This window comes from Falco peregrinus, chromosome 3 (genome assembly GCF_023634155.1).
Source record: "Falco peregrinus isolate bFalPer1 chromosome 3, bFalPer1.pri, whole genome shotgun sequence".
Lineage (NCBI taxonomy): Eukaryota > Metazoa > Chordata > Aves > Falconiformes > Falconidae > Falco > Falco peregrinus.
In genome coordinates, this window is record NC_073723.1 from 30443169 (window position 1) to 30470455 (window position 27287).

At 38.9% G+C, this 27287-nt stretch overlaps 1 protein-coding gene across 6 annotated transcripts in view; it reads right to left on the bottom strand.

The window, feature by feature from the left end:
- MATN2 (matrilin 2) overlaps positions 1–27287 on the bottom strand; it is a 76119-nt gene that overhangs the window by 16190 nt on the left and 32642 nt on the right. For all 6 annotated transcript variants that reach the window (XM_055799574.1, XM_055799577.1, XM_055799573.1 and 3 more), the window contains exons 5-13: positions 26816–26938; positions 20386–20508; positions 12350–12472; positions 8331–8453; positions 6068–6190; positions 3656–3778; positions 3371–3493; positions 2901–3023; positions 2354–2476 (exon numbers count right to left, since the gene is read on the bottom strand). In XM_055799574.1, coding sequence (XP_055655549.1) covers positions 2354–2476; positions 2901–3023; positions 3371–3493; positions 3656–3778; positions 6068–6190; positions 8331–8453; positions 12350–12472; positions 20386–20508; positions 26816–26938 — 1107 coding nt within the window. The remainder of the gene's footprint in view (positions 1–2353; positions 2477–2900; positions 3024–3370; positions 3494–3655; positions 3779–6067; positions 6191–8330; positions 8454–12349; positions 12473–20385; positions 20509–26815; positions 26939–27287) is intronic.

The window sequence follows — 27287 nt, forward strand, 5'->3', positions numbered from 1 at the left end:
ACTCTTCAGCAGAATACTTAGGTTTAACATGCAGGGAAGAAAACCTTATATTTTTAAAAGACCTTAAATCTGAGCCAAATTACCTGGAGGTCTCACGATGCCAACACAAAAATTCCAAAAACTACTAGAAAGGAAAATCTTCTAACTCAATAAGCATTACATTTAAGGCATGGCAATCTAAACTAGATCCCATTATAGCAGATAAAGAAGAAATTGCCATGTAAGTAAACTTAGCATCTGCTTATACACAGCTGTGTGCAACTCAAACATTTGTTCTTTATAAGCAGAATCAAATACAAACCAGCAGCAGACATGGCTATAACTTCAAAAGGATGAATTGTACATAGCTGAAAGCAAATATAAGCCAGAATATTTTGGGATGGGGTGGGGGTGGTGTAACAAAAAAAACAGTAAAAGTGAATGACTGCCCTATTTAAGGTTATTTTACTAGATACACCCCAAAAACATAGTCCCATAATCTAAAGAGAATGACAGAGTAGTTAAAAAAAGCAACCTCATTTAGAAATCGACAACAGCTGTATGATTTGAATAATGATTGAAAGAGAAGAACATTCACAGTATTTACTGAACATGAAAATACCGGGAATTTGAAAACACTTAAATAATAAGATAAAGGACAAGGGGGTGCACGGCCAACAAAATAGAGGATAGTATGAGTAAGTTATTTGAAGTCTAAGGAATAAAAAGCATTCTAACAATGTATTATTAATTAATAGATAGAAATGATAGAATTGCCAATCTTAATGCAGAAGCGTTAAAATAGTTAAGTGAGCGAAGAGTTTCATCAGCTGAGAAGCAGGTCACACAGCACCTACTGAATACACACATTTTAAAATCAGTAGATCCAGGTAACTTGCAATGAAGAGTTGTAACTGGCTGAAGAAGACCTTGGATGGTTAGTGTTATTTTTCAGTAACTCCTAGAACTCTGAGGAAGCTCCAACACACTTAGCAGTCTCCCTCCACAGTGTATGCACATACACTGAAAAAATTACTATTGCTCCAGTGTTTGGAAAGGATGGATAGTTCATTGTAAGCCTGTCAGCCTGACATCAATCTGCATTAAAAAAATGGCATGGATTAATGTGGAACTTGCTTCAGAGTAAAATCAAAGAAAGAGAATTAATATCAATCAAGCTCATGTTATGGAAAAATAGATACTGGAAAGCTAACTAAATATTTTTTAAAATTTATTATGAGGCTGGTTCACAAAGCTCATGCTGTTCACACAATGGAGCATTCAATAAGGCAGTAATCTCTATTTATTTTCATTAAGGAAACAGTCTACAGAATCAACATTATATGGATTAACACTGGCTAGAGAGGTCTTCAGGATAAGTCATAAATGGGGAAACATGAAGTGGCTTTCTTTCTAAGAATTTGCCGTGATCCTCTACTATTTAACATTTTTATGAGCAACCCAAAAGAAACTACAAAATAATCGCCAACAAAGTTTGTAGGTTACTCCAGTTTTGAGAGAAAAGCAAATAAAAATAGAGCAGCTGCTGATATAAGGAGACATGAACCTTTTTGCAAGCTGGATAACAGCAGATCATATGTATTTTAAAGTAGCCAGAACTAAGCTTATACATTCAGAAACAAAGAATGAATGCTGTACTTACAGGATGTGGGACACCTGTATGACAGAGTCTTAAACAGCTTGTGATCGTGGTAGATAACAACTGAACACAAGCGCTAGCAGAATATTTTGGTCATAGACTCACATTATGTTTGGTCATAAAGAAAAAGATAGATTAAAAAAAGATAAAAAAAGATAGGTAGATTAAAATAATAATTAGGTGGCTATAGATGCTCTGCTCTGGACCCTGCTGTGTTTCCTATTAGACGACTTTGTACCACTGTGGTGCCCCCATAAGGATGCTGATGAATACCAGAGGTTTTAGGGGAGCAAGAAGAGATTTATGGAAAGATCAGAAAACATATAAGGAGCCTGAAGGAGTTTCATCTGCTTATCATTTACAAAAGAACATGCTAAGAGGTTAAAGGAACAGGTTAAGTCGTGATCTGCATGAATACACACAAAACACCACAGTGGCAATTAAAACTTCAATTCAAAGTAAAATGCAGCAACATCCTATGCTGAAGATTTAAATTCAACATACTCAATCTAGAAATGAAGTTCACATTTTCAAAGCTACTTTCAAATGTTAAAATTGACTGGTTTTTTGAAATGTATCTTCAGTTCAAATAATTAATTTCATATAAGTCTTACGAACTATAGAGAACAATATTCCATTCTGACTACTATGAATCGGTAAATAATCTCCTATAAAAAGAAAAGAAATTAATTCTTTTATTCATAGGCTACTTACTTCGGCATGTTTTCCCATCTTGCCTTAGTACAAATCCATCATGGCACTGGCAAGTGTATGAATAGTCATCATTAACACAAAGATGTTCACAGCCATGAGTGACTGATTTGCAGATGTCCTTATCTAGGGATAACGTAGATTTTATGTACTACAGTTTGACAAATGAGAACATTTCCAAAACTTTAAAGACTAACAGTAATAAGCTCCTAAGAAATAAAGAATTTATCCTCCTTTTTGGCAGGCAAAATCCCCAATAAAAAGACCTGCCTCTAGCACAATATGTTTCTTTAGTAGACCTCTGAGTGCAAAAAATACAGTAACATAAAATAATTTACTTTTACATGTTTTCTTATCTTCCCTCAATACAAAACCCTCATAGCACTGGCAAATGTATGAACTGTCAGTATTCATGCAAACATGCTCACCACCATGATCAACAGAATTGCAAACATCTTTATCTGGGAAAAAAATAAGGTTGCTAGTATTTAAAACATGTCTATGAATGCACAGATCATAAAGGAAATCTATTAAAGATAAGGACACTTACTTCTACATGTTTTTCCATCTTCCCTTAGTGCAAATCCCTCATAACACTGGCAGATGTATGACTCATCAGCGTTAACACAAACATGTTCACAGCCATGGTCAACTGAACTGCAAATGTCTTTATCTGAAAATAGTTGATGAAATTTGGTTAAAGCACATCTACAGTGAATATGTTAATGGAGAAGTAGTAGCTTTTATTAGGTGTACTGATACACTGGAAGAAATGAATAGAAATTTATTCAGCAAACACTTCTAACTCTTGGTACCTGAAAAGTTGTCTTTTTTTATCTCCAGTCATACCAATTTGGCTATTAAATACACTATTTCTGTACACAGAGTCTCTACAAGTTTCTGGCAAGTATAAAAATACTAATCCTATATTATAACAGTAAACTGTTGTATTTATTAGAACACTTCCATAAACCTACATACTGTAGATAAAAGTCTGTGAGTAATTATTGGAGTACTTACTTCTGCATGTTTTCTCATCTGCTCTCAGCAGAAAACCCTCATGACATTTGCAAACATATGAGTCACCTTCGTTAACACAAATATGCTCACAGCCATGGCTGACTGATTTGCAGATGTCCCGTCCTGAGAATGATTGATACAAACATAGGTTTGGAATGAAAACATGTTAAAAAAATGTAGATATCAAAAAGTAGGGTTGTTTTTCTTCCAGTAAGAAGTGAAAAACCCCTTTCTTTCCTTGCTTGATGCGCATGCAAAAACGTTCAATAGATAACAGTCACTCACTTCTGCACCTCTTGCCATCTTCTCTCAATACAAATCCCTCACGACACTTGCACATGTAGGAATTGTCAGCACTAACACAAATATGCTCACAGCCATGGCTCACTGATTTGCAGACATTTTTACCTGAGAAAAATTTAATAGATAAAAAATTGCGTTTAGGGTGAGATGTTCAAAATGTTAACAATCCCCAGCTACTGAATGTTCTTGTCCTTGCTAGTATACTGGACTCAATCCTGCAAATCATTTATAGCACCTGCTGTCTTTTTTTGTTGTCACAGAAAGGTACATCTTTGTCCTGTTCATTTTGCAACCTCAGTATTAAGAAGTGCACTGTTCCAGTTCTAGAGTTTGTAGAATTTCATATCCCTAGCATGCAGATTAGTGACCCACTAGGATTTCCAAAGGCACCTAACTCCCACATCCACATTTCAAGTAAACTTTCCAGTGAGAAACAGATCTATCATCAACTTTTTATCTTCAGTAATGAACCTGCTCAAACCTGAAATAGTTAATGCTTTTTCTTCCTCTGTGCTTAAGTTCAGAAGGTGTTTGTCATTTTTCTGTAAAGTAGGGTTACAAAAATGCAGTGTGTGTAGTATTTAAGGATAGCGAGAAAGACAAATTACATGATCCTGCTGTGGAATTCTGGAAAGTTGCCAGCTATAATTGGGCAAACAGATGTTCATGGGGTTTTCTCATACAGAATGTAGATACAATTCATATTTCAAAATAAAATGAAATGCAATCTATTAATTAACATTATTTAAACTAACATCTTGTATTCCCTTTCTTTCCCACACACTTATTTCCCTGCAAGACTTAGAACAAACAGAACAGAACATTCCATCTGGAAGGGACCTACAACAATCTGCTAGTCCAACTGTCTGATCAGTTTGGGGCTGACCAAAAGTTAAAGCATAGTAAAAGCACTGTCCAAATACCTCTTAAACAACTAACAGGCTTGGGGTATTAACCACTCCTCTAGGAAGCCTGTTCCAGTTTGACCACCCTATCGGTAAAGAAGTGGTTCCTAATGCCCAGGCTAAGCCTCCCCTGGTACAGCTTTGAACCATTCCCACATGTGCTGTCACTGGATCCAGGGAGAAGAGCTCAGCACCTCCCTCTCCACCTCCCCTCCTCAGGAAGCCATAGAGAGCGGTGAGGTCACCCCTCAGCCTCCTTTTCTCCAACCTGGACAAGCCCAAAGCCCTTACCCGCTCCTCATCGGACATGCCTTCCAGCCCTCTCACCAGCTGCGTTGCCCTCCTCTGAAGGCGTTCAGGGACCTTCACATCCTTCTGAAATTGTGGGCCCCAGAACCGCACACAGTGCGCAAGGTGAGGCCGCAGCGACACTGAACGCAGGGACAGGCGCCGCTGGGGCCGCTGGTTGTGCTGTGTCCGATCACCCCAGGGTGACCCAGCACCCGTGGCTGCCAGGGCACGCTGCTGACTCACGCTGAGCCTGCTGTCACCAGCACCCCCAGGTCCCTTTCTGCAGCGCTGCTCCCCAGCCACTCCTCTCCCAATCTTTACTTGTGCCTGGCGTTACTCCATCCCCAGGTGCAGAATCTGGCATCTGGATTTGTTAAATTTCATCCCATTAATCATAGCCCAGTGCCCCAAACTGTCTGGATCCCTCTGGAATTCTGCATGGACAGAACATGTAGCTTGCTTTTAGAGTGTCAGTACTTCTTGAGATAAGCAGAATTTGTCTGTTTGCATGGAATAATCAAGTAGGGTGCTGTTGTGATACACAAACTGAGAATAAGGAGCTTTTAATTTGACATGGTAATATCTGGGTGACTGATTTTTTTTTCTGTAAACGTTATTTAACAGATGTTGATGAGATCTATGGGATTACAGTTACAAAATACTTAATGCCTGTGTTTTTTTCAGACTTATCCATTCTTGTTCTTTGATCACTTAGTGATCAACACTATAAAAATTAAGAAAAATTTGCAATGAATGTTTTCTTGATATCTGCCACTCATCCTGACTGCATAACGTAGTGAAATGTGTAATGCAATTACGATATCCCTTTGCAATCATCCTTATAAGGATGCCCCATATATATATATATATGCCCCATATAAGGACATAAGTCAGAATAAAATAGTTTTGGATCTGCAACAGTTCAATTTCAGGGCTACTTTTAAATGGCACAGACATTTAAGGTGCAATTCAAACGGCTAAAAGTATGCATCCAGGACCAATTTAGATGCGTTAGCATATCCAAGATACTGACATACTACTGGCAGATATGACATAAAAGGGGAAAGTGAACTTTTTGAATCCTCAAGCATTTAAAATGATGCTGGACATTAAAGTTTAGGCACTCAAATTCTACTTTACTGATTTCTTCTATGGGTGTAATAAAAATCTAACTCTGAGTTCCTGAATAATAACTTACGTTTGCATGTTTTCCCATCGTTACGAAGCCTGTATCCTTCAAAACACTGACAAGTGTAAGATTTGTCACCATTTACACACAAATGTTCACAGCCGTGATCGCTCAGAGCACAATAGTCAACTCCTGTAGGAGCAATTTAAGTTATTAAAAAAATTTTACAAATAATGAATTATTTTTCATCTCCAGTACTTCCATGGCATATAAACAAGTAAATATAAATACATTGAACTGCTTAAACAATAATCCAGTTCCTTATCTGATAATATACATATAGCATCAATAAAATGTAAGAGGGCCTTGTGGTAAACTTTGCATTGGTTGCTTTAAGCAGAGTTGGGAAATCATACTTTCCTATACTTACATAACTCAACAGAGTCCATGCCTCAGTACTTACAAATTGAATTTTAAAAACCCAGTACAAAACACTTCAGCAGTGACTTTATGTAAGACAGTGGCAAAGACAAAAAAAAAACCTACCTTATGAACATTATTCTTTAAATACAGTCTCCAAATGGCCAGATGCGAAGGTGGCAGTCCCTAGAACCCACTTGTGCACCTGACCCAGCTGCTGTGGCAGCAAGCAGAAAGCATCTCAGGGACCTCAGTGTGCTTTGGCTTAGACTAGTCAAGCTGTTGCAAAGAATTGCAAGTGACAAGTACTGTCAAATACGGTCCATTTTTCATCTCAAATTTCCAAAGTGTTTCTTCTCTGTAACAGAGAGACACAGGACCCCTGGGACCCCGCAGGCAGCACTTGCTACTGTCTATTGGCTACACGCACGGTGTCACTCATTTTTTTGTAATTAGTTGTCAGAGTAGAAATCTGTTTACCATTCAGATGTTCCCACAACTGTCTTAAGATACTTGTGCCTGTGTATGACACCAGAATTGTAATTTCCAGATGTTTTCCCCTTAGGAGTGGTATATGTTAAATCCCTTCCATTCAACTGCTCATTCAGGAAATCCCAAAGTGCCAAAACTCTTTTCATGATAGCCTAAAAATGTTCATAGGGTTTCAACAACTCATCTGGAGGTCAGAAATAGGACAATTTCTTTCCTAAATATATATGAGGAGAGGGGTATGTTGGCAAGAAGAGAAGCTATTCAAAAGAGCTCAGTTTCATTGCACAGAGGGATTCCAGAAGCCACAGCACTGTTTAAATGCTGCTGATAGGTCTCCAAGTACAGCCTGGAGGAAAGTAACTCAAGAGTGTAAAAAGATACCTCTTTTTACTACAAAGGGAAAGAGATTTTCCATTTACAAGTTGATAAAACTCCATAGTTCAGCTGTTTTAAAATTTCCAGTTGTTCTTTCAGACAAATGTCTAGAGACAAACTGTTTCTAGTACAGCCTATTGTTGTTACATGCACACTAGTTCTGCTGTTGCATTACTGTCTGCCTCTTTCTAGAGAGTTACAGTGGCAGACAGCAGCAAAGTCTGCCAAGGTATTGGATGGGGCTAAAAGGGTTAGTAGGGAGGCAAAGACAAAGTTAAAGACAAATTGCCTTTACTGATTTGCCTCACTTCTGCCTAGATCATTTTTGTGACTGAGCACTTGCAGTATGACTTCTGTTAAAACTGCGTTGCCCAAGTGAAAGAAAAGAAGTGAACCCTGGAGCTGCTCCAACATTCAACAAATTTGAAAAATAACATACCTCCAAACGCTGTAGAGAAAGTGGCCCAAACCCTCTCATCAAAGAGGTCCAGGAAAAGTCAACAGGCCAAATGCATTCACATTCCTCTTTTCCTGACCTGTTCTATGTACTATTTTTCCAGTGAAGAAGGCAATTTGGCTATCTGCAAGACTGCCATGAATCTAAATGATCATTAGATTTACAAAGGGTGGAGAGCTTCCAGGTCAACTGTTGTTCACTTATTAAGGGTTCCCATGCAAAATGTAAAGCTCAGTGTGAGACTCACACTTCTCCTCCTGCCCCAGGTAAGCTGATGCAGTTCACCTGGCGGACACTGCTGTCCACATGACCTGTCAGTCAGACATTTGTTATGTGACTGACAAACTGCCCTCAACACCTGGGGAGCAGATCTTCCAAAACTTTTCTGAATAGCTGAAGATTTACAGTTATCTTGACAAGTACCCTTTCCTAAGTCCTTTTTCTGTTTGCTCCTACTTTCAAATCATTGTTAAAGTATTACTGAAATGCAGACTGTAAAACTAAATTGAAGGTGTGTCCTCTTCCCTGTATGAAACCAGAAACCTTCTCCAGATGAACTGAGATAAAAAAACTTCTGACAAGACTTACTTGTGCAGGTTTTTAGGTCCTCATTGATGATAAATCCTTCCAAGCACTGACAGACATAGGAGCCATCAGTATTTAGGCACAGTTGCTCACAGCCATGATTGTTTTCAGCACAGTGGTCCACTCCTGTTGAATTGCATTAATAATTGAAGAAATCACATTGGAGCCTTAGATACACTACAACACTGTAGTTAGCACACAATGCCTTTGCAGAGCAAGAGAAAAAGATCCGCACAACTCTTTATTTATGCAGTGTCCCCCACATATTTGAGTAACCTGAATTACCAACACCTAAGTGAAATTAATACACTAAGTCCACCTGGGAGATAACAAACTTGATGAAGTGCAGATCCCCCCTGCCAAAAATCACAAAGGGAAACTAAGGTGGAGTGAAGGGAGAACCTTGAAGTCCTGCCTGGTCTCACCCACAGAATCATGCTTGCTTTCTTTAAAAAGCAAGACTCTGTCTTTTGTTCACCATAAAATTTTCTCAGAAAGTATGAATATTAGTAACTCTTGAAATAGAAATTATGGCTTTCAGATTATTTAATAAACAGGACATATTTTTCAGCAGGATGAGAAATCACCCACTTAAAACTGGCCTGCCAACAGGTTCAAGCAGTTAAAGCCTAGTGAGGGACAGATACAAGTTATGAGCATGAGAGTGTCCTAATATGTTGCTTTTCCTTGATTTTCTTATTCCAAGTAAGATAAAGCGGAAATTTTTTTATATGCAAAATTACCTTGTATGCAGCTGGTTGTGTGGAAGATGAAGGGTGGGGGAAAGGAGAGAGAAGTGTGAATTTGGTTTAAAAATCACATTGGCTTGTAGAACGGACAGCAAGGCAGTAGGGTGAGATACAAGGTGCACTTGCTGTAATCTGCTGACTGTAAATATAGGAAAAGCACATTTTAGGAAAAAAAGATTTATGCCAAACTTCCTCATAATATTTTATTGCAACGTGCTAATGGTTATTTTTAGTCATATAGGCCTTAATCAGTTTAGCTTAACTTGATCAAAAGTAGTGGAGTTCCCACAGACACGAACAGTCTCATATGTTTCTATCTGCAAATCATTTACAGATGTGAACAGGCATGTCTGCAGCTATTTGTTGACATTTAAAAGCTTCTGTATTTAATGTAAAATTACATAATTCTAATTATTGCTGTTTATTTAACTAAGCAACGAGTTTGCAGTAATTGGTCCAGATTTACCATTATACATAGATAGAGGTAACGCTGGCTTGTACAACTGAAGCTGAGGTGTCAGTTTTTACTAGTTAAAGAAAGTTCCAGCTGGAACATTCTCCTTTTTCCAACACTTTACATCATCATGGCTTGTGTAACTTCTCAGAGCACACAAAAAATGTGGAACAGAAAAAGAAAATAGCCCCCACCCCCAGTATTCTCTGTGAAAAATTGCATCTGTTTGGCACCATCTTTTACAATACAAACACCCACACTACTGTGAATTTTAACATTTAGATACTCTGGGTTCTCATGCACAGTCTTTTAACACATTCTTTCAAAGAGCAGAGTAATCACAAAGCTGGTAATTGCCAGGTTTTAGAAATTAGTATAACTGTAAATCTAGTCATCCTGTGCTTCATTACATGTGTAAAAAAAATGTAAGAAGGGGAATAGCCAGGATAAGGCTCAGCATTTTAAAAAACAATGTCTGTCTTGGAATGTATTCATTTTTAGATATTCAACTTGTGATAGCCTAAAACGTAACTTTAAGAAGTTCTGAGCTCTTGCAACACATCCAAATTTCCTTAAATGTGGCTTTATCACAAACAGTTTATTTAAAAATAATTACTCCCTGGCCTATTAACTTTTTAAAAATTTCAGTGACTTCCAGTTCCATTGGAAAAATATGTCATAAGCACATCAGGAAAAAATGCTGCCAATATTTTAGATGATGTGCAATATGGTTCCCTGCAATAAAAGTATCTTCTAAAAACTGGGTGACGTCAAGTGGGCGATGTTGTTGGGTTTTTCTATTGTCCTGGGTTTCTGGTGCAACACTGATCTTTTTTGCATAACATTCTTATTAAAAAGAGGATGTTTTACTGAATAGATCACTGAAAGTGTAAAACATATAGAAGGGGGAAGTGTCTACATATCTCCGCATATCAGCATACATCAGTATCAGATGTGCTGCTGTTCACATAGCTCATAGCAATGACACAGAAGTTCAACAGTAAGCACTGCCTCTGTGTTAAGACACCTTGGTTGAAAATATTTTTGCAGTTATTTCGATTGGAGAAGATGATGCTTTAGTTCTCTGTTGGATCAGGGATCTCACTATAGCATTACTTCACTAGACCTGGCTTGTGGTGGACTTTACAGCAACATAGGTTTGCATAACTCAAAAAGATCTCTAAAGGACCCGGGAGCATTTTCTCATTCTGTTCACACCTCGCCCCACTGCAGTAACCAGCTGCTGCAGTTCATGAGACACAGTCATTTCTGCACGTATTGCCATCATACTGTTGGGTGTATCCAGGATGACATTTGCACACAAATGACACTTCCATGGTAACACATCCGTGTTCACAGTCATGCTGACCTAAAGCACAGAATTTTACCTCTGCGGAGAGAAAAACAGTGAAGAATTCAAGCAAGCCATGAGGGTTTCTGAAGCAAAATGGCTTAGAAAAAATCACTTTTCTTAAACAATACTGGATTTTGTGCTTTAGACACCTGTTAAACCTGATAGTGAGCCGAGGATCTGAGAGCGGATTACAAATTCTTGGCTATGCAAGACTTTGACTCCCATAGACCTGCTCCTGTACTCATCAGAAGTCATGCATCATGGTGAAGGAGGAACATCTAGTGCTAGAGTGATGCATTCTCCCTGATTTATAAAGAGGGCATATATGCAAACATTCTGCTTTATTTTACAAACTTATCTAACATGAGCATTGTTATAACAAGATTTGGAATAGGAGCTTAATCCTGGAAATGTCACCAGGTTTACAGCCAAATCCAAAGCCCCCTAATTTTAAGGAAAAACACCCCAAATGGGAATTACAATTTGCCTTTAATTCGCAATTACATCCTTGGCAATAAATATTCTACACAATGCTGTTCTTTTGCTCCTATACTCACCAAGGCACATCCAATCTATAAACCCCTGATTTTATTAAAATACCATATAGATAATAAAGACCAGAATAGCATGGATTGCTGTAAAAACAGCACTGCGTAGACAAAGATGCTTCATGAGAATGCATCTTTAAGACTGAAAGAAAATACAGCTCTAAAACCGGATAAATTTTATGAGTGTCTAGAATATATTGCTCCAGGCAAGCTTCTTATTCATAAAATATCAGCAGTACAAGAACTGCCCCCCTCAAGAACTGAGTCAACAGATCAGGGTAGTTAATTTTGCTGAATATATTCTCCTTCAACTTTAACATTACATTGAAAATCTGCTGTGATTCCAGGCCCCCACTCAGGAAGAGCTCTAACATGGAAGTCTTTTTAACGTAAATAGTATGTGTGATTGGTTTAGAACCCTAACATTGCTGAGACTCTTTTTACAATTTTTTAGGAAACTGGGGTTTCGTGTGTGACTCTAAGTAAGTTGATTTTAATAGCTACGTTATCTATCCAATACTTTCCCAAGCTAATGAAATACATCTGTTCTTGGCTAAACCAACTGGGCAAAGTAAGGTGATTATTTTATTTTTAAAGCTGTTTGTGTTCCTACAAGACAGAGTCAGAAAGTTTCAAATAAGTAATGAACTTACTGGTTTTGAGCCACTCTGGTTCCTATATTACTCCTCAGGTTCCCATAAATGTCTCCAGAAAATGTCTAATACACAATCTAGTTTACAAAACAGCAAACTGTATTTTTCCAGCATGACTGGCTCAGTTAAAATCCAAGTTTTTAAAGAAACATTGGTTTCAACCTTAATCATAGAGAAAACTTTCATCCTTTCAGAAGAAGCTATTCACAGCAGGTTTAAGAAATAAAAGCAGATGAACTTTATTATGTCCAAAAGATTACTCACTTTTGCATGTTTTCTTATCTGGATTAAGTCTAAACCCTTCTTGGCACTGACAAAAATAGGAGTAATCTGTATTAACACACTCTTGTTCACAGCCATGGTCCTGAAGAGCACAATAATCTGGTCCTAAATGGGAAAAAATTGTCAGCAAGGAATATAAATCCTCAAAAATAAACTAGGTAAAAAACCAGTTACTTTGCTTTCTTTTCTTTAGCCTTTTTTTTTCTAGGCACCATTCTGACTTTTTTACCATATTGCTTCAAGCTATGAAAATAACATGTTCTTTTTTTCCAAATATCTGCTACACTTACAAATATCTGGTATGTATATTTCAATGAATTCTCTGAGAACACATGTAGAGAAGTTAGGCTCTTAAATATTTCTTAACATTTCACAGCTAAGTCCTATACATTACTTCATTAAAACTGCCTCTTTTTTTTACGCAGAGCAAGTTAGATATGATCTGTAATAAATACACAAACATGCTTTTAATGCTGTTCATTAGGTGAAAGCAGGACAATCACATCATCAGGAGCACTGGTGTTTCAACAGTTCTGAGTGTTTATTACATAGTTCTTCCAGTTAAAATGCTCATGAAAGGGAAGATGAGCAAAGTCTAGAAACAGCTACCTCATGTATAAAGTACCTTACAAAGGAAAGTAATTATGCAGTAAGTACTGGGATATTTAGTACATAGTCTACTACTACTGATGAAGTCAAAGAACCTGACATTCACTTAGACGCAGTGTCTAGCCTTCAGTTTTGTATCAGTGAAGTTCATTAATTTATACTAGTGAAAGAATGGTCTCAACCTCTCAGCACTGCTAAAAATAGATAAACAAGTCACAAATAAGGTAAATCACATTTTTAAAGACATCCAAGCACTTTTGAACACCTCATTAAACAACATGAAACCTGACATTCAGAGGTTAATTATTACTCCCAGAGGTAATTGGCTTCCTGAGGCAGGAACTGTTCTTTCCTTGTATGTGTGGTGGGCTAATGTAATTGAACTTTTTTGTATGATGAAAGGCCTTAGCAATAGTAAACCACCTATATTTTCAGGGCAAATAAAGTGGAATGTGTCTTTCTAAGAAAACCTGAGAGGCATATTTTATCACTGATGAACTCCACTTCATTTATTTGTAGAACATTTCCTTTACCAAAACTTTTCATGACAGCATATTGCACATACACATATACATAACACAGGGATATCTTACGTTTTTACTAAAAAAAGTAAGTAGAAAATATAGTTTGTTTAAGTGTGCACTGAAGAGACAGAAACCATAAAGTCACCATGTGTGCATCAGAGGAACACAGCTGTATGCCTTCTGGACCTACTCAGTGCTGTGTTGCATTTACCTGCTCAAATCCTTGCTAACTCAAGTGTGCAGGACAGACTTGTCCTGGGTGACTGTTTCTGAAGATGAGCACAAGAGTTGAAGAGTATGTATTATTATCTTTGTTGGAACCTTGAGGCTGTTATGTTTGGAACATCAAAAACACATTTCACAGGGCTTTATTAACACGGTCCAGGTTAAAGATGCTCTCAGATGGCCTCTACCAGCTACAGATCATGTGAACACACACACAACTCAAACAGGGGCAAGAGCAACAGCTGAAGCTCAGCACCCCTAGATACAAGCAGAAGCTACCATCTGACCTTTTGAGGGGAACAGCAGGAGTGGCAGAAGCCCCCTTAACAGTTAACTTAGTAGCTAGGGATGACCTCTGTCTGCCTCGCTGATAATCTGAATTTGCTGCTCTCTTCCAGCCACGCACAGAGTACTCTGCGGGTGTTGGCAGGGTTGCCCTCACATGCAGTGTTCCTTGTATTTCATTCTAAGAAGTCTGGAGTAATTCCCAGACAAAACATTTGTCAGATATGTATGACTGTATTGGTAACATTTACATCTTCAAGCTTTTCTTTCTAGCCATGAGCATGAAAGCTGACTTTCTGTTTTTGAAAGGAAAGCCAGGATTCTGAGGTAATCATGAGATCTCAGGAGCTGGTGCCCCAAACCCAGGCTTGCTTGCTGATGCAGGGATCTGGGCTGGTGTGAGTGGGAGTCTTGGCTAGTTGGTGATCATCCCTGAGATTCAGCATGTAAGCCAAATATATCGAAATTTATGTTAAAGGTTTTAAATTTACAAACATTTAAAATCTCATGATCTGTAGTTTGTTTATGCTGACTCAAAGGCATCATGATTCATAACATATGGGAGCTAGGGGACTCTTCTGCTCTGAAGAACTCTCATGCTGTCTTGACTTTCGCAGCATTAAAAGCCTTTTATTTTATTATTTATTTTTTATTTTATTTTATCTTTATTTTATTAGCAAGGCTCAGAAGATATCAAGTGTAAGGAAAAATGGCTTAGTAAGTTTTATTTATGCTTAGATCCAGGACATGCATCTTGGAAGACAATGATTTGACACAGTATTTGCTCATTCCTCCCTGACTGCTCCTGAATCAACCTCTATGGCTTACCATGTCCAGTCACTTTGATTTTTCCCTAATTGCAACCTGATGGAACTTTCTCCCTTAATTTTAAACTAATTTAAAGCATTTACAACAAAACAGAATGCATTTAATATGACAGAGGTGCACAGAGCTATGAGAAGCTTGTCTGTGGCCTCTGCCCCTTGGCTTGGGAGCTGCATTTAATGTCAGGCTCCCACCCTTGGTTCTTGCCCGAGACACATTATAGGTATGCCTGTGCCTAGCCTTGCATTTTGCTGATCCTGACTGACTGTAGGCTTCTCTTGACACTGTGGACTTGTCTGATGATCACTGGACTGTTGGCTGAGCCTGGTTACTGTCATAGGACCTGTTTTGTCCCTCTTCGGGTACCATGGAACCAAAGGCCTTGCCAAAGAGATTACTGACCCTGCTTGCCTTGTAGCCATCCTTGGCTCCCAGCTTGCACTCCCCTGCAAAGCAGTGAACTTTTGTGTTGTATGTTCCCCATTCCACAGCGATCCAACACGAAACCATAGATGTGCCTACTGAGAGTTTCTGGTCAAAATCATATGGGAAATGACGTTGGGAATATGGTGATGGAGTCTGCTGCCCTACCTGACAAAAAGTGAATAAGGCCTTCTACAAACAGATAGCAGAAGTCTCGAACTCATGGGCTTTTGTTCACATTAGAAATTTCAACAAGCCAAACCCATACCAGAAGGGTAAGACATCATTGTGCAGGCAACTCAGGAGGCTTCTGCACAGACTTGGTGACAACTGCCTAACATGAATTCTTGAGGGGTGATGTTCTTCTTGACCTGCTGCTGTGACCATAAGATGACTGAGTTCACGATCCAGAAGGCTGGGAGGGCAAACAGCAGAATTCAGACTTCTTATTTTACACGCTCAGATTTCAGCTTATTCAGGGAATTGCTAGGAAGAATCCCCTGGGAAAGAGCCAAGAAGGGAAAGGATGCCTACGAGAGCTAGACGATTTTTAAAGAAAACTTGCTAAGAGCTCAGGAACAAATTATTACACTGTACTGGAAAATCTGCTTAGAAGATTTAAGAGCTTCTCAGTGAACTGAAACACAAAGAGGGAAAATAGTAAAGGGGGAGCCAAGGAAAAAGAAGAGTATAAAAGCATTGCTTAGGTACTTTGGGACAAAACCAAAGCCCAGCTGGACCTATTACTACTGAGGTACACTAAGGGTAATAAAGAAGGGAATCTACAAATATGCTGGTAGCAAAAAGGGAATCACAGAAAATGTGGGCCTTTTGATTGGGGGAACAACCTAGTGATGAACAATACAGAATTGGCTGAGAAGAATAATGACCTTTTTATTTCTGGTTCTCACAGACAAATCCTGCTCCCAGATCTTCATGTGTACCAGCACATTCTGGGAAGAAGAGGGGCTAGCAACATCCATTACAGACGACTAAGAGAAACTGGATATACACAGATCCACGGGATGACTGGCATTCACCTGTGGGTGCTGAAAGAGCTACGTGATGTGACACCACTGTCTATCATGTATGAAAATTGACGGGGACAAGGAGAGATCCCTGATAACTGAAAAATGGTAACGTTACACTCATCTTTTAAAAAAGGCAAGAAGAAAGACCCAAGGAACCATAGACCAATCTGCATCATCTCAGTCCCAGTATCATGGAGCACATCTTCTCAGAATCAATTTCCAAATATATGAAGGGCAAGAAGATTATCTGGAATAGTCAATATGGATTTACAAAGGGCAAACCATGCTTGACCAACCCCTTCACCTTCAACGATGAAATGACTGCATCTGTGGACAAGGGAGGATCAGTGGATGCAACACACCTTTGCACTAGTAAAGCTATTGATGCTGCCTCTCAAAGCATTCTCATTTGGAAGCTGAGGAAGTATAGGCTGGAAGAAAGAAGGGTTAGGTGGGGTGAAAATTTGCCCAGGCCACCAGCCTCAAAGGATAGTGATCAATGACTTTGTGTCTGGCTGGTTGCTAATAATGACCAGAGCACCACAGGGAACAACACTGGGCGTCACATTGCTAAACATCTTCATCAGTGACATAGGTGATGACACAAAGCACACCCTCAGCAAATCTGTGGGTGACACTAATTTATGGACAGTGACTGAAAGCAAACAGCAGAACTTAAATACCGACGAAGGTGAACTTGATATTTGGACCAGAAGATGTCTTATGAAGTCCAGAAAGAAGAATCGCGAAGTTCTGCACCTGGATGGCAAATACCCCACAGTTTGCACAGACTGGGAAGTGACCAGCTGATCCCATAGGGAAGTAGAGCCAGGAGCCAAGGGCAACAATACAGCTGAGCTGGGCAGGGGCCTCGTCAGACAGGTACCGCCCTGCAGTACCCAAGCAAGGTGAGCAGGGCAGGCCTGGAAATGGTAGCCAGGTTTAACCAGAAGTCCAGATCATCAGACAAGTACACACTGCTGAGGCAGGTCTGAGGTCAAGCCAGGAAGCCAGCCTGCATGTCAAGATGAGGTAAGGCCACTCCTGGTGAGGGCAGCCAGGGTCCGACAGAGCCAAGTCATCGCTGGGCAGGTTCACAATGCCAGGGCAAGGCCATGGTCAAGCTAGGAAGTCAGTCTGCAGGTCAGGTTCTGGATCAACGAGGGCTATTGCCAGGCTTAGCTGGAGACTGCACTTGACATACTTTGTCCAGTTCTGGAACAATCCCTTCCCTTCTCCCCCCAGTTGGAGAATAAACTGAAGAGGGCTCAGCAGAGACCTACTGCTGGGACATAGTACACCAGACTTGTGCACAGAACTTGAGGAATCTGGTCTTACTGAGTTCAGTGAAAAGGAAGGTCTCTAACTGCATCTTACCATTCGTTCTTGTAGGTCATTACAAAGATGATGGAGCTAAACCCTTCTTGCTAGTGCCAGATGGTGTAACAAGGAACAATGGTCACCACTTGTGGCTTGGGTGATTGGCATTGGACATGAGGAGAATGTTATTCACTAGAGGGAGAGTGCAGCAGTGGAACAGGTTGCCCAGAGAGGCTGTGGACTCTCCACTGGAACTTTTTGAGACTCAAACTGGACAAAACCATAGCTGACTTGATCCACAGTTTGTGGCAGTTCCACTTTGAAGAGGAGGCTTGAGTAGATGACTTCCAGAGATCCTGTCCAACCAGCATTTGGAAGTTTTTGTGTTTCCAGCATAAAGACAGCAGCACATGGTCAGACTGACAGTCTATACAGCCCAATGTGCTGTCTCAAGCAATAGATCCCTAAATCAGAGGATAGAGACAGGACAAGCCTGAAATACTACTTTCCCAGAACACTCTCTCAGCTTCCAGCATGCTGTGGATCGTCAGTTTAAGTAGGTTAAAGTAATTCGTACAGCTAGACCATAAGCTAAAAAACCACTCAGGACATATAAAATGTGTATGCTGTTTTAAGGTCTTTGTTAGGTTCAAACTCAGGGAGAAAACAGTGCTTAAAATCCACATTCTTCAATAGAATAAATTAACAAAAATTTGTGCTTGGACAGTGGAAAGCACTTATGCTATAGTAAGATTTCAATAATATATGGATGTGGAAGTACATATGGAAGTATAAGAGAATTTAGCTAGCCCTTAGCTGACAGATGCTTGACAAATGGGCAAGTTCATACAGTCTACAAGCAAAGTGAACCAGTACAAACTGTACTCTGGCCCCTGGGGAGGCAGGAAATTCACCTCCCCTTACTCTGACCATCTGAAAATTAGGTGTCTGCTCTGGCAAGTCATACAGGCTTCCTGCATAGTCAAGGAAAACAGGCACTTCCATAAATTTGTGTCAGAGCTGTGGAGCAATCGCCTTCTAGAAGCATATGTCTCTCCCTTGATCATAAGACCAGATGTACAGCCTGGATTAGATACTTTCTTTCTAAATGTTAAATTTAAGTGAAATAATTACCAAGTATAATACATAATACAGTTGACAGGTTAACACAGTCTCTCATCATAAAGACGGAAATGCCCTCAAGGCTGTATAAAGCACTGAAATGCTGTGCTATATTGATGCATTATTTGAGAAATAATGTTTGAACACATTGTTCAGTAATATGGGCTAAATTCTCCACCAGCATCAGCAGTGCCATTCACCTAAAACTACTGGAGTTTGTCTGCTTACAGACACAATAGCAACATTTCTTTATCAAGGCTCTGTGCCGGTTTTGGCTGGGGTAGAGTTAGTTTTCTTCATAGTAGCTAGTATGGGACTATGTTTTGGATTTGTGCTGGAAACAGTGTTGATAATAGTGTTGATAATTCAGGGATGTTTTAGTCATTGCTGAGCAGTGCTTAGCCAGAGCCAAGGCTTTTTCTGCTTCTCACCCCAGCCCACCAGCGAGCAGGCTAGGGGTGCACAAGAAGCTGGGAGGGGACACAGCCGGGACAGCTGACACCAGCTGACCAAAGGTGTATCCCATACCACATGACCTCATGGTCAGCATATGAAGCTGCGGGAAGAAAAAAGGAAGAGGGGACATTTGGAGTTATAGAGCTTTGTCTTCCCAAGTAAGCGTTATATGTGTTGAAGCCCTGCTTTCCTGGAGATGGCTGAACACCTGCCTGCCCATGGGAAGGGGTGAATGAATTCCTTGTTTTGCTTTGCTTGTGTGTGTGGCTTTTGATGTATCTATTGAACTGTCTTTATCTCAACCCACAAGCTTCCTCACTTTTACTCTTGCAATTCTCTCCCCTGGCCCACTGGGAGAAGGTGAGAGAGTGGCTGTGTGGTGCTTAGTTGCCAGCTGGGGTTAAACCATATTTATGAAGAAAGGTAACTAAGAATGTACATTAAGGTTTTACCTTCAAATTTCCTGAAAGTGAGTTATGAGATTAAACACTGTGGAGTTTTTAGCTACTTCTCCCAATTACGGGAAGCCTTGGCAAGAGTATTTTCTGGTCTGTCATTACCCTTCTGCTTTATATCCACTCCTAACTCTGGTAATTTTTGAGCTTATTAGCTCAAATTTGACAAACAACGAACAGGAAAAGCCATGAAGTTACTATAACCTGCTGGAAACATGGAAACTTGGTAGAAGATACTGATGTTGCCAGAGCTTTGGCACACTATCAAAGAACTCACTCTTGAGAAAAATCCATGGGAAAATAGGCTGCAATATTTCCTCTGATTGTGGAATTACTCTATTTAATTTTAGCTTGTCTTACAAATGAAGCTGATTATAAATTGTCTTGTACAGACTTGTTTGTTTACCCAGCTAGGGAGATGATATTCTAACTGAAAAATCTGAATAATCAAACAGACTGTGCAAGCAAAGCTTTGGGCTTTTACTGTTGAAATGGAGCCTGTTTTCATGTTAAAAGCTTCCTGTTCATAGAAGGGACCCCTACCATTAGCCTCTCCCCCCAAAAGCCAAACTACCCCCAAAACCAATTTGCATTGCTTTCAAGATCTTTGGTTTCCAAGGTACTCCAACATTTTCTATACCTGATGCGTAATTCAGTGTTCCCAGGACCAACAAGAGTATTGCTGTTAAGAAATGGAAGATGGAAGTACAAAATGTTCATAATTAAAACTTATCACAACTTACTTCTGCAGGTTCTTTGGTCTGGATTTAAAATGAACCCTGGATGGCATCTACAGTAGTAGGAGTCCTCAGTGTTAACACATTCATGTTGGCAACCTTGGTTATCCAAAGTACAGTAGTCTACAACTGAAAAAGAACAAGACCAGCATGTACAATTAGAAAAACAAAATTAAAACTATTATACATAGGTATTATTGTTCTAGTTAAACACAGTAGCTATAAAAAAAGGAAAAGCTTACATAATTTCTGCCCTGAAGAGCCTTTCTGCAAAAAATAGTGCACTTTCAATACCAGTTGGTGAATCAGATTTGATTAGAGCCCTGGATCATTCCTCCTACCCTCTGAACCTTATGAGCTCTCAGATTGTCAGAAGTCTTCTCAACACATTTTCATTTACTGCCTCAGTCATTAACTCTATCCAGATCTTCACAATGTAGACCAGCATGTAGCAAAGTTTGTTTGATTTAGTTCTGTCTTCTGTCTCTCCAGTCCCCATCCTGGAATCCCTCTGCTTTTCCTTAGTTCCCTCCCAGCTTCTCAAGGTTCTCAAGACCTGTTCCTATAGCCTGAGTATAGAGGAGACCCATGGCAATACCTTCTACACCAAGGACTGTCACAGTACATTCATTCCCTCCAGTGTGCTCCAGATTCATCCTGTACAAAGCAGCTGCAGCTATGAAGTCTGAGAGCTTCAGGCTGATATTTACCACTGATATTTTGCTTATACGACACCTTTTGTATGAGAGAAATAAAGTATCATAGCCAGTCCTGTCACTTATTTCATAAGTCCAGTCATTTACAATTAATTATTTAATTATTTATTTCCAGGTTAAGCTACTTCTTCACAAAGTCTTAGAAAAAATTAAAGATAAGTCACAAATCAGGTGTTCTGTCACCAAAGAGCTGTCAGGTCCACATTAGGCAATTTCACCTGATTCTTTCTGCAGAACATCTAGTCAGAAAAGTGGACAAGCCATTTTTTTACTTTGAAAGAGCTTCTTTTAACCCTTCAGAATATTTGTGTTGAATCACGTCAAATTAGACTACTTGCTGGCTACTATGTGAGACCATTTTCCTGGCAAGCACCTTCCTGTTCCAGGCTGAATAGCTTCATATAAAAACTTATTTACTGAATATATATTTCAAGGATATGATGTGTCATATAATTAGTCAGCTTTCCTCTTAATTCCAACCACATGCACATTTTCAAGTGTTTTACAAGACACATTAAGAAATAAGTAGGTCAAAGAATATATAATTTTTTTCTATCTAGCATCATACCTGGGAAACAGCCCATATGGATAGTTCCATAAAGTCAACTCCTCCTCTGCATTTAAACCCTAATGAAATGCATTTCTATCACAATACCTGTAACTGCCCAACTAATGATTACAAAGCTGAGAAGTGAAGCGAAGCGGTTACAGTTGGAAGGGACCTAAAATGACTGTTTAGTCCAACTGCTTGACCAATTCAGCACTGGCCCAAAGTTAAAGCATGTTGTTAAGGGCATTGCCCAAATGCCTCAGACACTGACAGGCTTGGGGTATCAACCAGCTCTCTAGGAAGCCTGTTCCAGTGTTTGACCACCCTCTCAGTAAAGAAATGCTTCCTAATGCCCAGTTCAGTCCTCCCTTGGCACAGCTTTGAACCGTTCCCATACATCCTATCACTAGATAGCAAGGAGAGGAGATCAATACCTCTCTCTCCACCTCCCCTCCTCAGGAGGCTGTGGAGAGCAATGAGGTTGTCCTGCAGCCTCCTTTTCTCCAAACTAGACAAATCCAGAGTCCTTAGACATTCCTCACAGGGCATGCCTTCCAGCCCTTTCACCAGCTGTGTTGCTTGAGAGACAACTAAACAGGTTTTAGAATGATTTGTTATTAAACATCTGAGCAACTATGACCCTAAGCACTTTCAGATGACAAACTCTTCAGGGAGGAACTGTACCTTCTTATGTCTATGCAGCTGCTAATGTACTGTGGAGAGAAAGGAAAAAAAACCTAATGAAATAAATAATTTTTCCAGCTTGCTTTTTTCCATTTACAGCCTTCTGGGGACCTCTTACTCACAGAAGTAGGTCTGCTGGCCTGTAAGAATAATGAGCATATCTATTTAAATAATACCTTTCCACTAAAAAAGTTCAGAAGAGAGAACATTCTCTTGACAGTTGGTTATGGAAGTAAGTATAATTCCCTTTCTTCAATATTTTTTGTATACAAACTGCCATAATTCCAGGCCATCTTAGCCTTGTAGACTGGCACTAGTAATTGACCTATAAATTCATTTCACTTTTAGCCTCATGTTTCATTTTGGTGGTATTTGCTTAGAAGGGAAATTTGTCAACAGCATTCCAGTCAACCAGTAGTAAGTTGTCCATGAAGTTAAATCTTCCTGAAAAGACTGATAAAAATTATACATCTATATTTTTTAAATTGAAATACTGTAATGCTTTGGTTGGTATGCAGAAAATATACACAGTTTGTATAAGATCAAAGCAGAATAATATTTTCCTATTTTTTTAGTGTTATTATTTTCATATTTCTGTAGAGTCATGGATATACACTAGAATGTGAACACTTAGAGATCTCACTGTTTTTAATGTTAGACCATGGCTATCTCAATAAGAAACTTTTCTAAAGGATAAATGAATGACCTTTTTAGTGAGCAAGCAATTGATTCAGCTGTCATCTGCCTATGTTCGTTCCATCCTGTTTTTCTTGCTTGGTATTAGTTGGTAAATGATGAAAACCATCTTTTACTTCTAGTTACCAGTTCTGCACTCTGGGTGTTTACATTGCCTTCTCTGAACTGTGGACAGCATGGGTCACCTTTCTTTTGGATTGCTGTTTTACTCCTATGCTGTTTATAGGGTTATTCAGGCTTAGGAGAACAAAGTAAGTTAAGGAGAAGAGTAGAAGAAAAGGGTAGGAAGAAAAGGTGACAATAAGTAAAGGCATAAGGAAGATGAAACTGAAGATGGGGTAAGAGTAGAGCAGACTCATGGAAGACTCATAAGAACCTAGAAAGCAGCCAAAAAAAAATCTAGTGGTGCCAGGGCTGCAGAGAGGTGCCAGCAGCCAAACCACTGCCAGGAGAAGAGGTCCCAAAGCCCAACAGCTGCAGCAGGATGGAGACAGTCTAGCACCAGCCTAGGAAAGAGGGGACAACATGTCCAGCAACACCAAGAAGGTGGAGAGACTGAGTGTCCAGCAGCATGATGGACAAAGAACAGCTCATTACCACCAAACTTTGACTGGATTTTGTTCATGTGAAAAGAGGGCAGTTAATGTGGAAAGCTGTTTAAAAATGGGAAGTGATAGTGCTCTGCCACCCGTACATATCATTGAGCAGACAGTTTCAAATACTGTTGAGTCTACAAATTTGTTCATAAACGGTGTGTTGCAAACAGAGTGGTTGGCCATTCAGTGATCACTTTGAATGGATACATTGTGAGCTGCTGGTTGTGAGATTTTATTTAATTATTGCCATTCATGTAACTAGCTGACACATGTCAATAAAACAATTAGTATTGCCTTTGATCCTTAACCAGTGACATTAGCCCATCAGAAAGAAGGAAGAGAACTTGATAAACCTGCCTGTGAAATAAGTTTTCTGCACTTTCTCATTTACTTTTTCTGGAGTTAAAATTTTAGAAGTCTTAGATATCTTAGAGGGAAACCACATCTTGGAGGGAAACCTTTGGTTCTTTGAGAGAACCATGATGTATATATCCTACTGAAATTCCCTCTTCATTCTCTGAATTAAGAGGACAGAGTAACCTTAATAAAGTCACTGCTTTTTGCAAAACTGTTGTACTCGGTGTTCTCTGGCACATGTGTACATCAAGATCTTTGTTCTGATCCTGCTCATTTGATAACAAATACTTCACGTAAAGGAATGGTTAATTAGCTTTAAAGTAATGAAAACTGAGAGTTATCACTCCTGATTCAGTACTCCCTTACAAGATTTTCCAGCAAGGACGATTATTCATTGGTGATCACATCTGCAGAAGCTGTACATTCTTGGTAGTAGCATATTCCTCAAAAACCTCAAATTGTTCAAATATGAAAAGTCAAATTCTAGAGACTGAGAGCTAATAGAATTTGCAGACAAATTACCACCAAACCCACAAACTACCCAATCTTTTTCTGTTCAGGAAATGTAGACAGGCTAAGTTCTGCATGGGTAAAACATAATAAATATACACTGAAACATTCACGTGCATCAGTAAGAAATGAAAAAGTTAAATGGTCAAATAAATCAAAAGAAAATTGAAAGATAGAAGTGCTAATAATGTGCTTTAAAATCACAACTGATATAGCTATTGCAGGGGTATGAATAGCATGAGTTCATGTTTTTTTTGCTAAACTAGGTATAAATGAATAGAAACCAAGTGGACAGGAAACACACTATAAAATGCAAGATAACAGTGAACCCTTGCATGAACTGAATTTTGAAAATAACTGAAAAGAATTGAGAACATGAAAGCTTCAAAAATCATCAATAGAGCTTATAATAGGCCTGTATCTCTCCATGCCTAAGAGAGTCAAGAGGTAGAAAAAATATTAAAGATGTATCACACCTCCAAAAAGCACCCTCCAGAATTTGCAAAGAAATTAACAGGCAAAAAACAAGTGCCACTGTAAGATATTTAATAAATGGCATAGAAATATTTTGAAGCTTTTGGTAAGAAAAATAGACTTTGTATTTATTATAGAGGATAATATGAGGTTTGACATAGGAAGAATTTCACCAAGATTTATTTTTATCCCTATGATGCTATGGTAGCTACCTTCCTAGTTAAAATATCTTGGGCTGTAAAGGACCCTTTAACTTAATAGAGAGAAAATACTAACCACAGCTGATGACATTATGCATTAATATTCTGTTTAGAATATATGGTAGAAAAGAACTGGGGATGAAAGAACCTACCAACAGAAGTCACAGATTTTCTGTCTCAGGATATAGTCAAATCAATAGCAAAGAAATATATGCTTTATCCTAACACAGGTAAAGGTCTTGAGGAATAAATGCTAAAGTTATTGGATGAACTTCTGTAGAGTGTGTGATGTAGAAATTTCGGCTGGAACATTTAAGAAGCATTTTTAACTAAATAGTCATTATTTGCTGAATTTTCAAAATAATTCAACTTCAAAAAGAAGTTTCTTAAAATGGTATATTAATAGCCAAATTATGCTGAGGATAAATCGTGTTGAGAAATTTAAACACTCCTATACTGAGATCATGAAGCTAGAAGTAAGGAAAACATTCCTGAAAAGTACCAAGTGAATGTTCCTCAAAACTTCATATGTTATATTAGGTCTAAAAAAATCTCAAAACCTCATTTGTGTGTCCCATGTGAAACTACATGCAGAAAGTTCAGTTCCATAATCCGTCATGCATTTTGCATCTCAAAATAGGATTATCGTAGCTCTGTGAAGGTAATAAGATACAATTATATTATGTCAAGAGCTGTTTAAAATGACTAGAGTAAGCTGTTGGACAAAAGCATTATGGTGGCCTGTAGCAGATTTGGGGCCAGGAATTCACTTGGATTCACTTCCATGGGATTTCAGCATATATTTGAAATTAATCATGCAATTGTTTGCCTGAAGAGAATACCTAACGAATAAGGCAGGTTTTTTTCAAGGACTCACTAGGGGTTTTTTGTAGTGGATACCAGAAGGCAGTATTTTCCCAAAACGTACCATAGGATGAAAAATTTACGAGAAGGCTAATAGGCTAGTGAAAAAGATTATACTGAAAGTATTTACTCTGTATAAACAGGAAAGAAGAATAAGATACTTAGGTGGTAACAGAGAGGGAAGTATGTTTGATGTTAAAAAATCATTATACTGCATTTCCACACTCACTGTTTTGAGTTGTAATTCTTAGAGCTGATGTTTGCTTCTTTACTGCCCTTAGCGAAAATCAAAGGCACATAGTGGATGGGTTTTTAAGGGGGGCTAAACTTCCCTTAAAGCCACCTTCCCCAAAAGAGTTTAAAATCTCCCCTGGCATGACGATAAAACCAAGTGAGAAATGACAAGAAATAGTCCACTTTCAAGTATAACTTCTGTCTGAAGAGGAGCTACTGTGTTTGTCAGGCTTTGTTTATTTTTAATGGCCACATATATCATGCCAGTACACTGCTGGCCACCTACATGGATCTAGAATAAAACATCTGGTCTGTTGTTTCAAAACAGCGATGTTATATTCTGTGTGAAATTAAGTGGAACAATTTTCCCAACTCACCATTCATTATCAGTAAAGGCCTATGAACATGCCAATATGTATTCTTCCTTATCTACCACTCATATAGGAGAAGACAGCTTCCCATCATTGCCTATGACTAAACTGGATATTAATTTATATTGAATTTCCCTTCGGTTTGTGTGAAGAGATAAATATGAATTGCTAAACTCATACTTACCAACACAATTCTTCCCATTTGTGTCAAGCTCATACCCTTCATAACACTGACAGACGTAAGACCCAGGTGTGTTCACACAAATCTGCTCACAGGCGTGTTTCTCCACAGCACAAAGGTCCTGAGCTACAAAACATAATTGCACGAATATTAAATTCTTTGACCTTCTATAATGCACAGGTAGACTATAGATCAAAAGCAAAAAAAAAAAAGGAAGCTATGAACAGCTCTTCAGAGATGAGCTAATTTTAAAACGCATCATGCCAATGTTCTGTCAAACAGTGAAAGTCTTATACCAGCAGGAACAATCACTTAAAGCTGAGGAGCTCATTCCTTCAGCTGAAGGCAATGACTGTTGATTGGCCAATGGTGCCTAGCAGAGTTGCTTGACTGTATGTTTCTATAAAAAGTTTGAAGGGCATTCTTCAGGGTTGGGGTTTTTTTTCGAAAAAAACCCCAACAACTGTTTATTTGT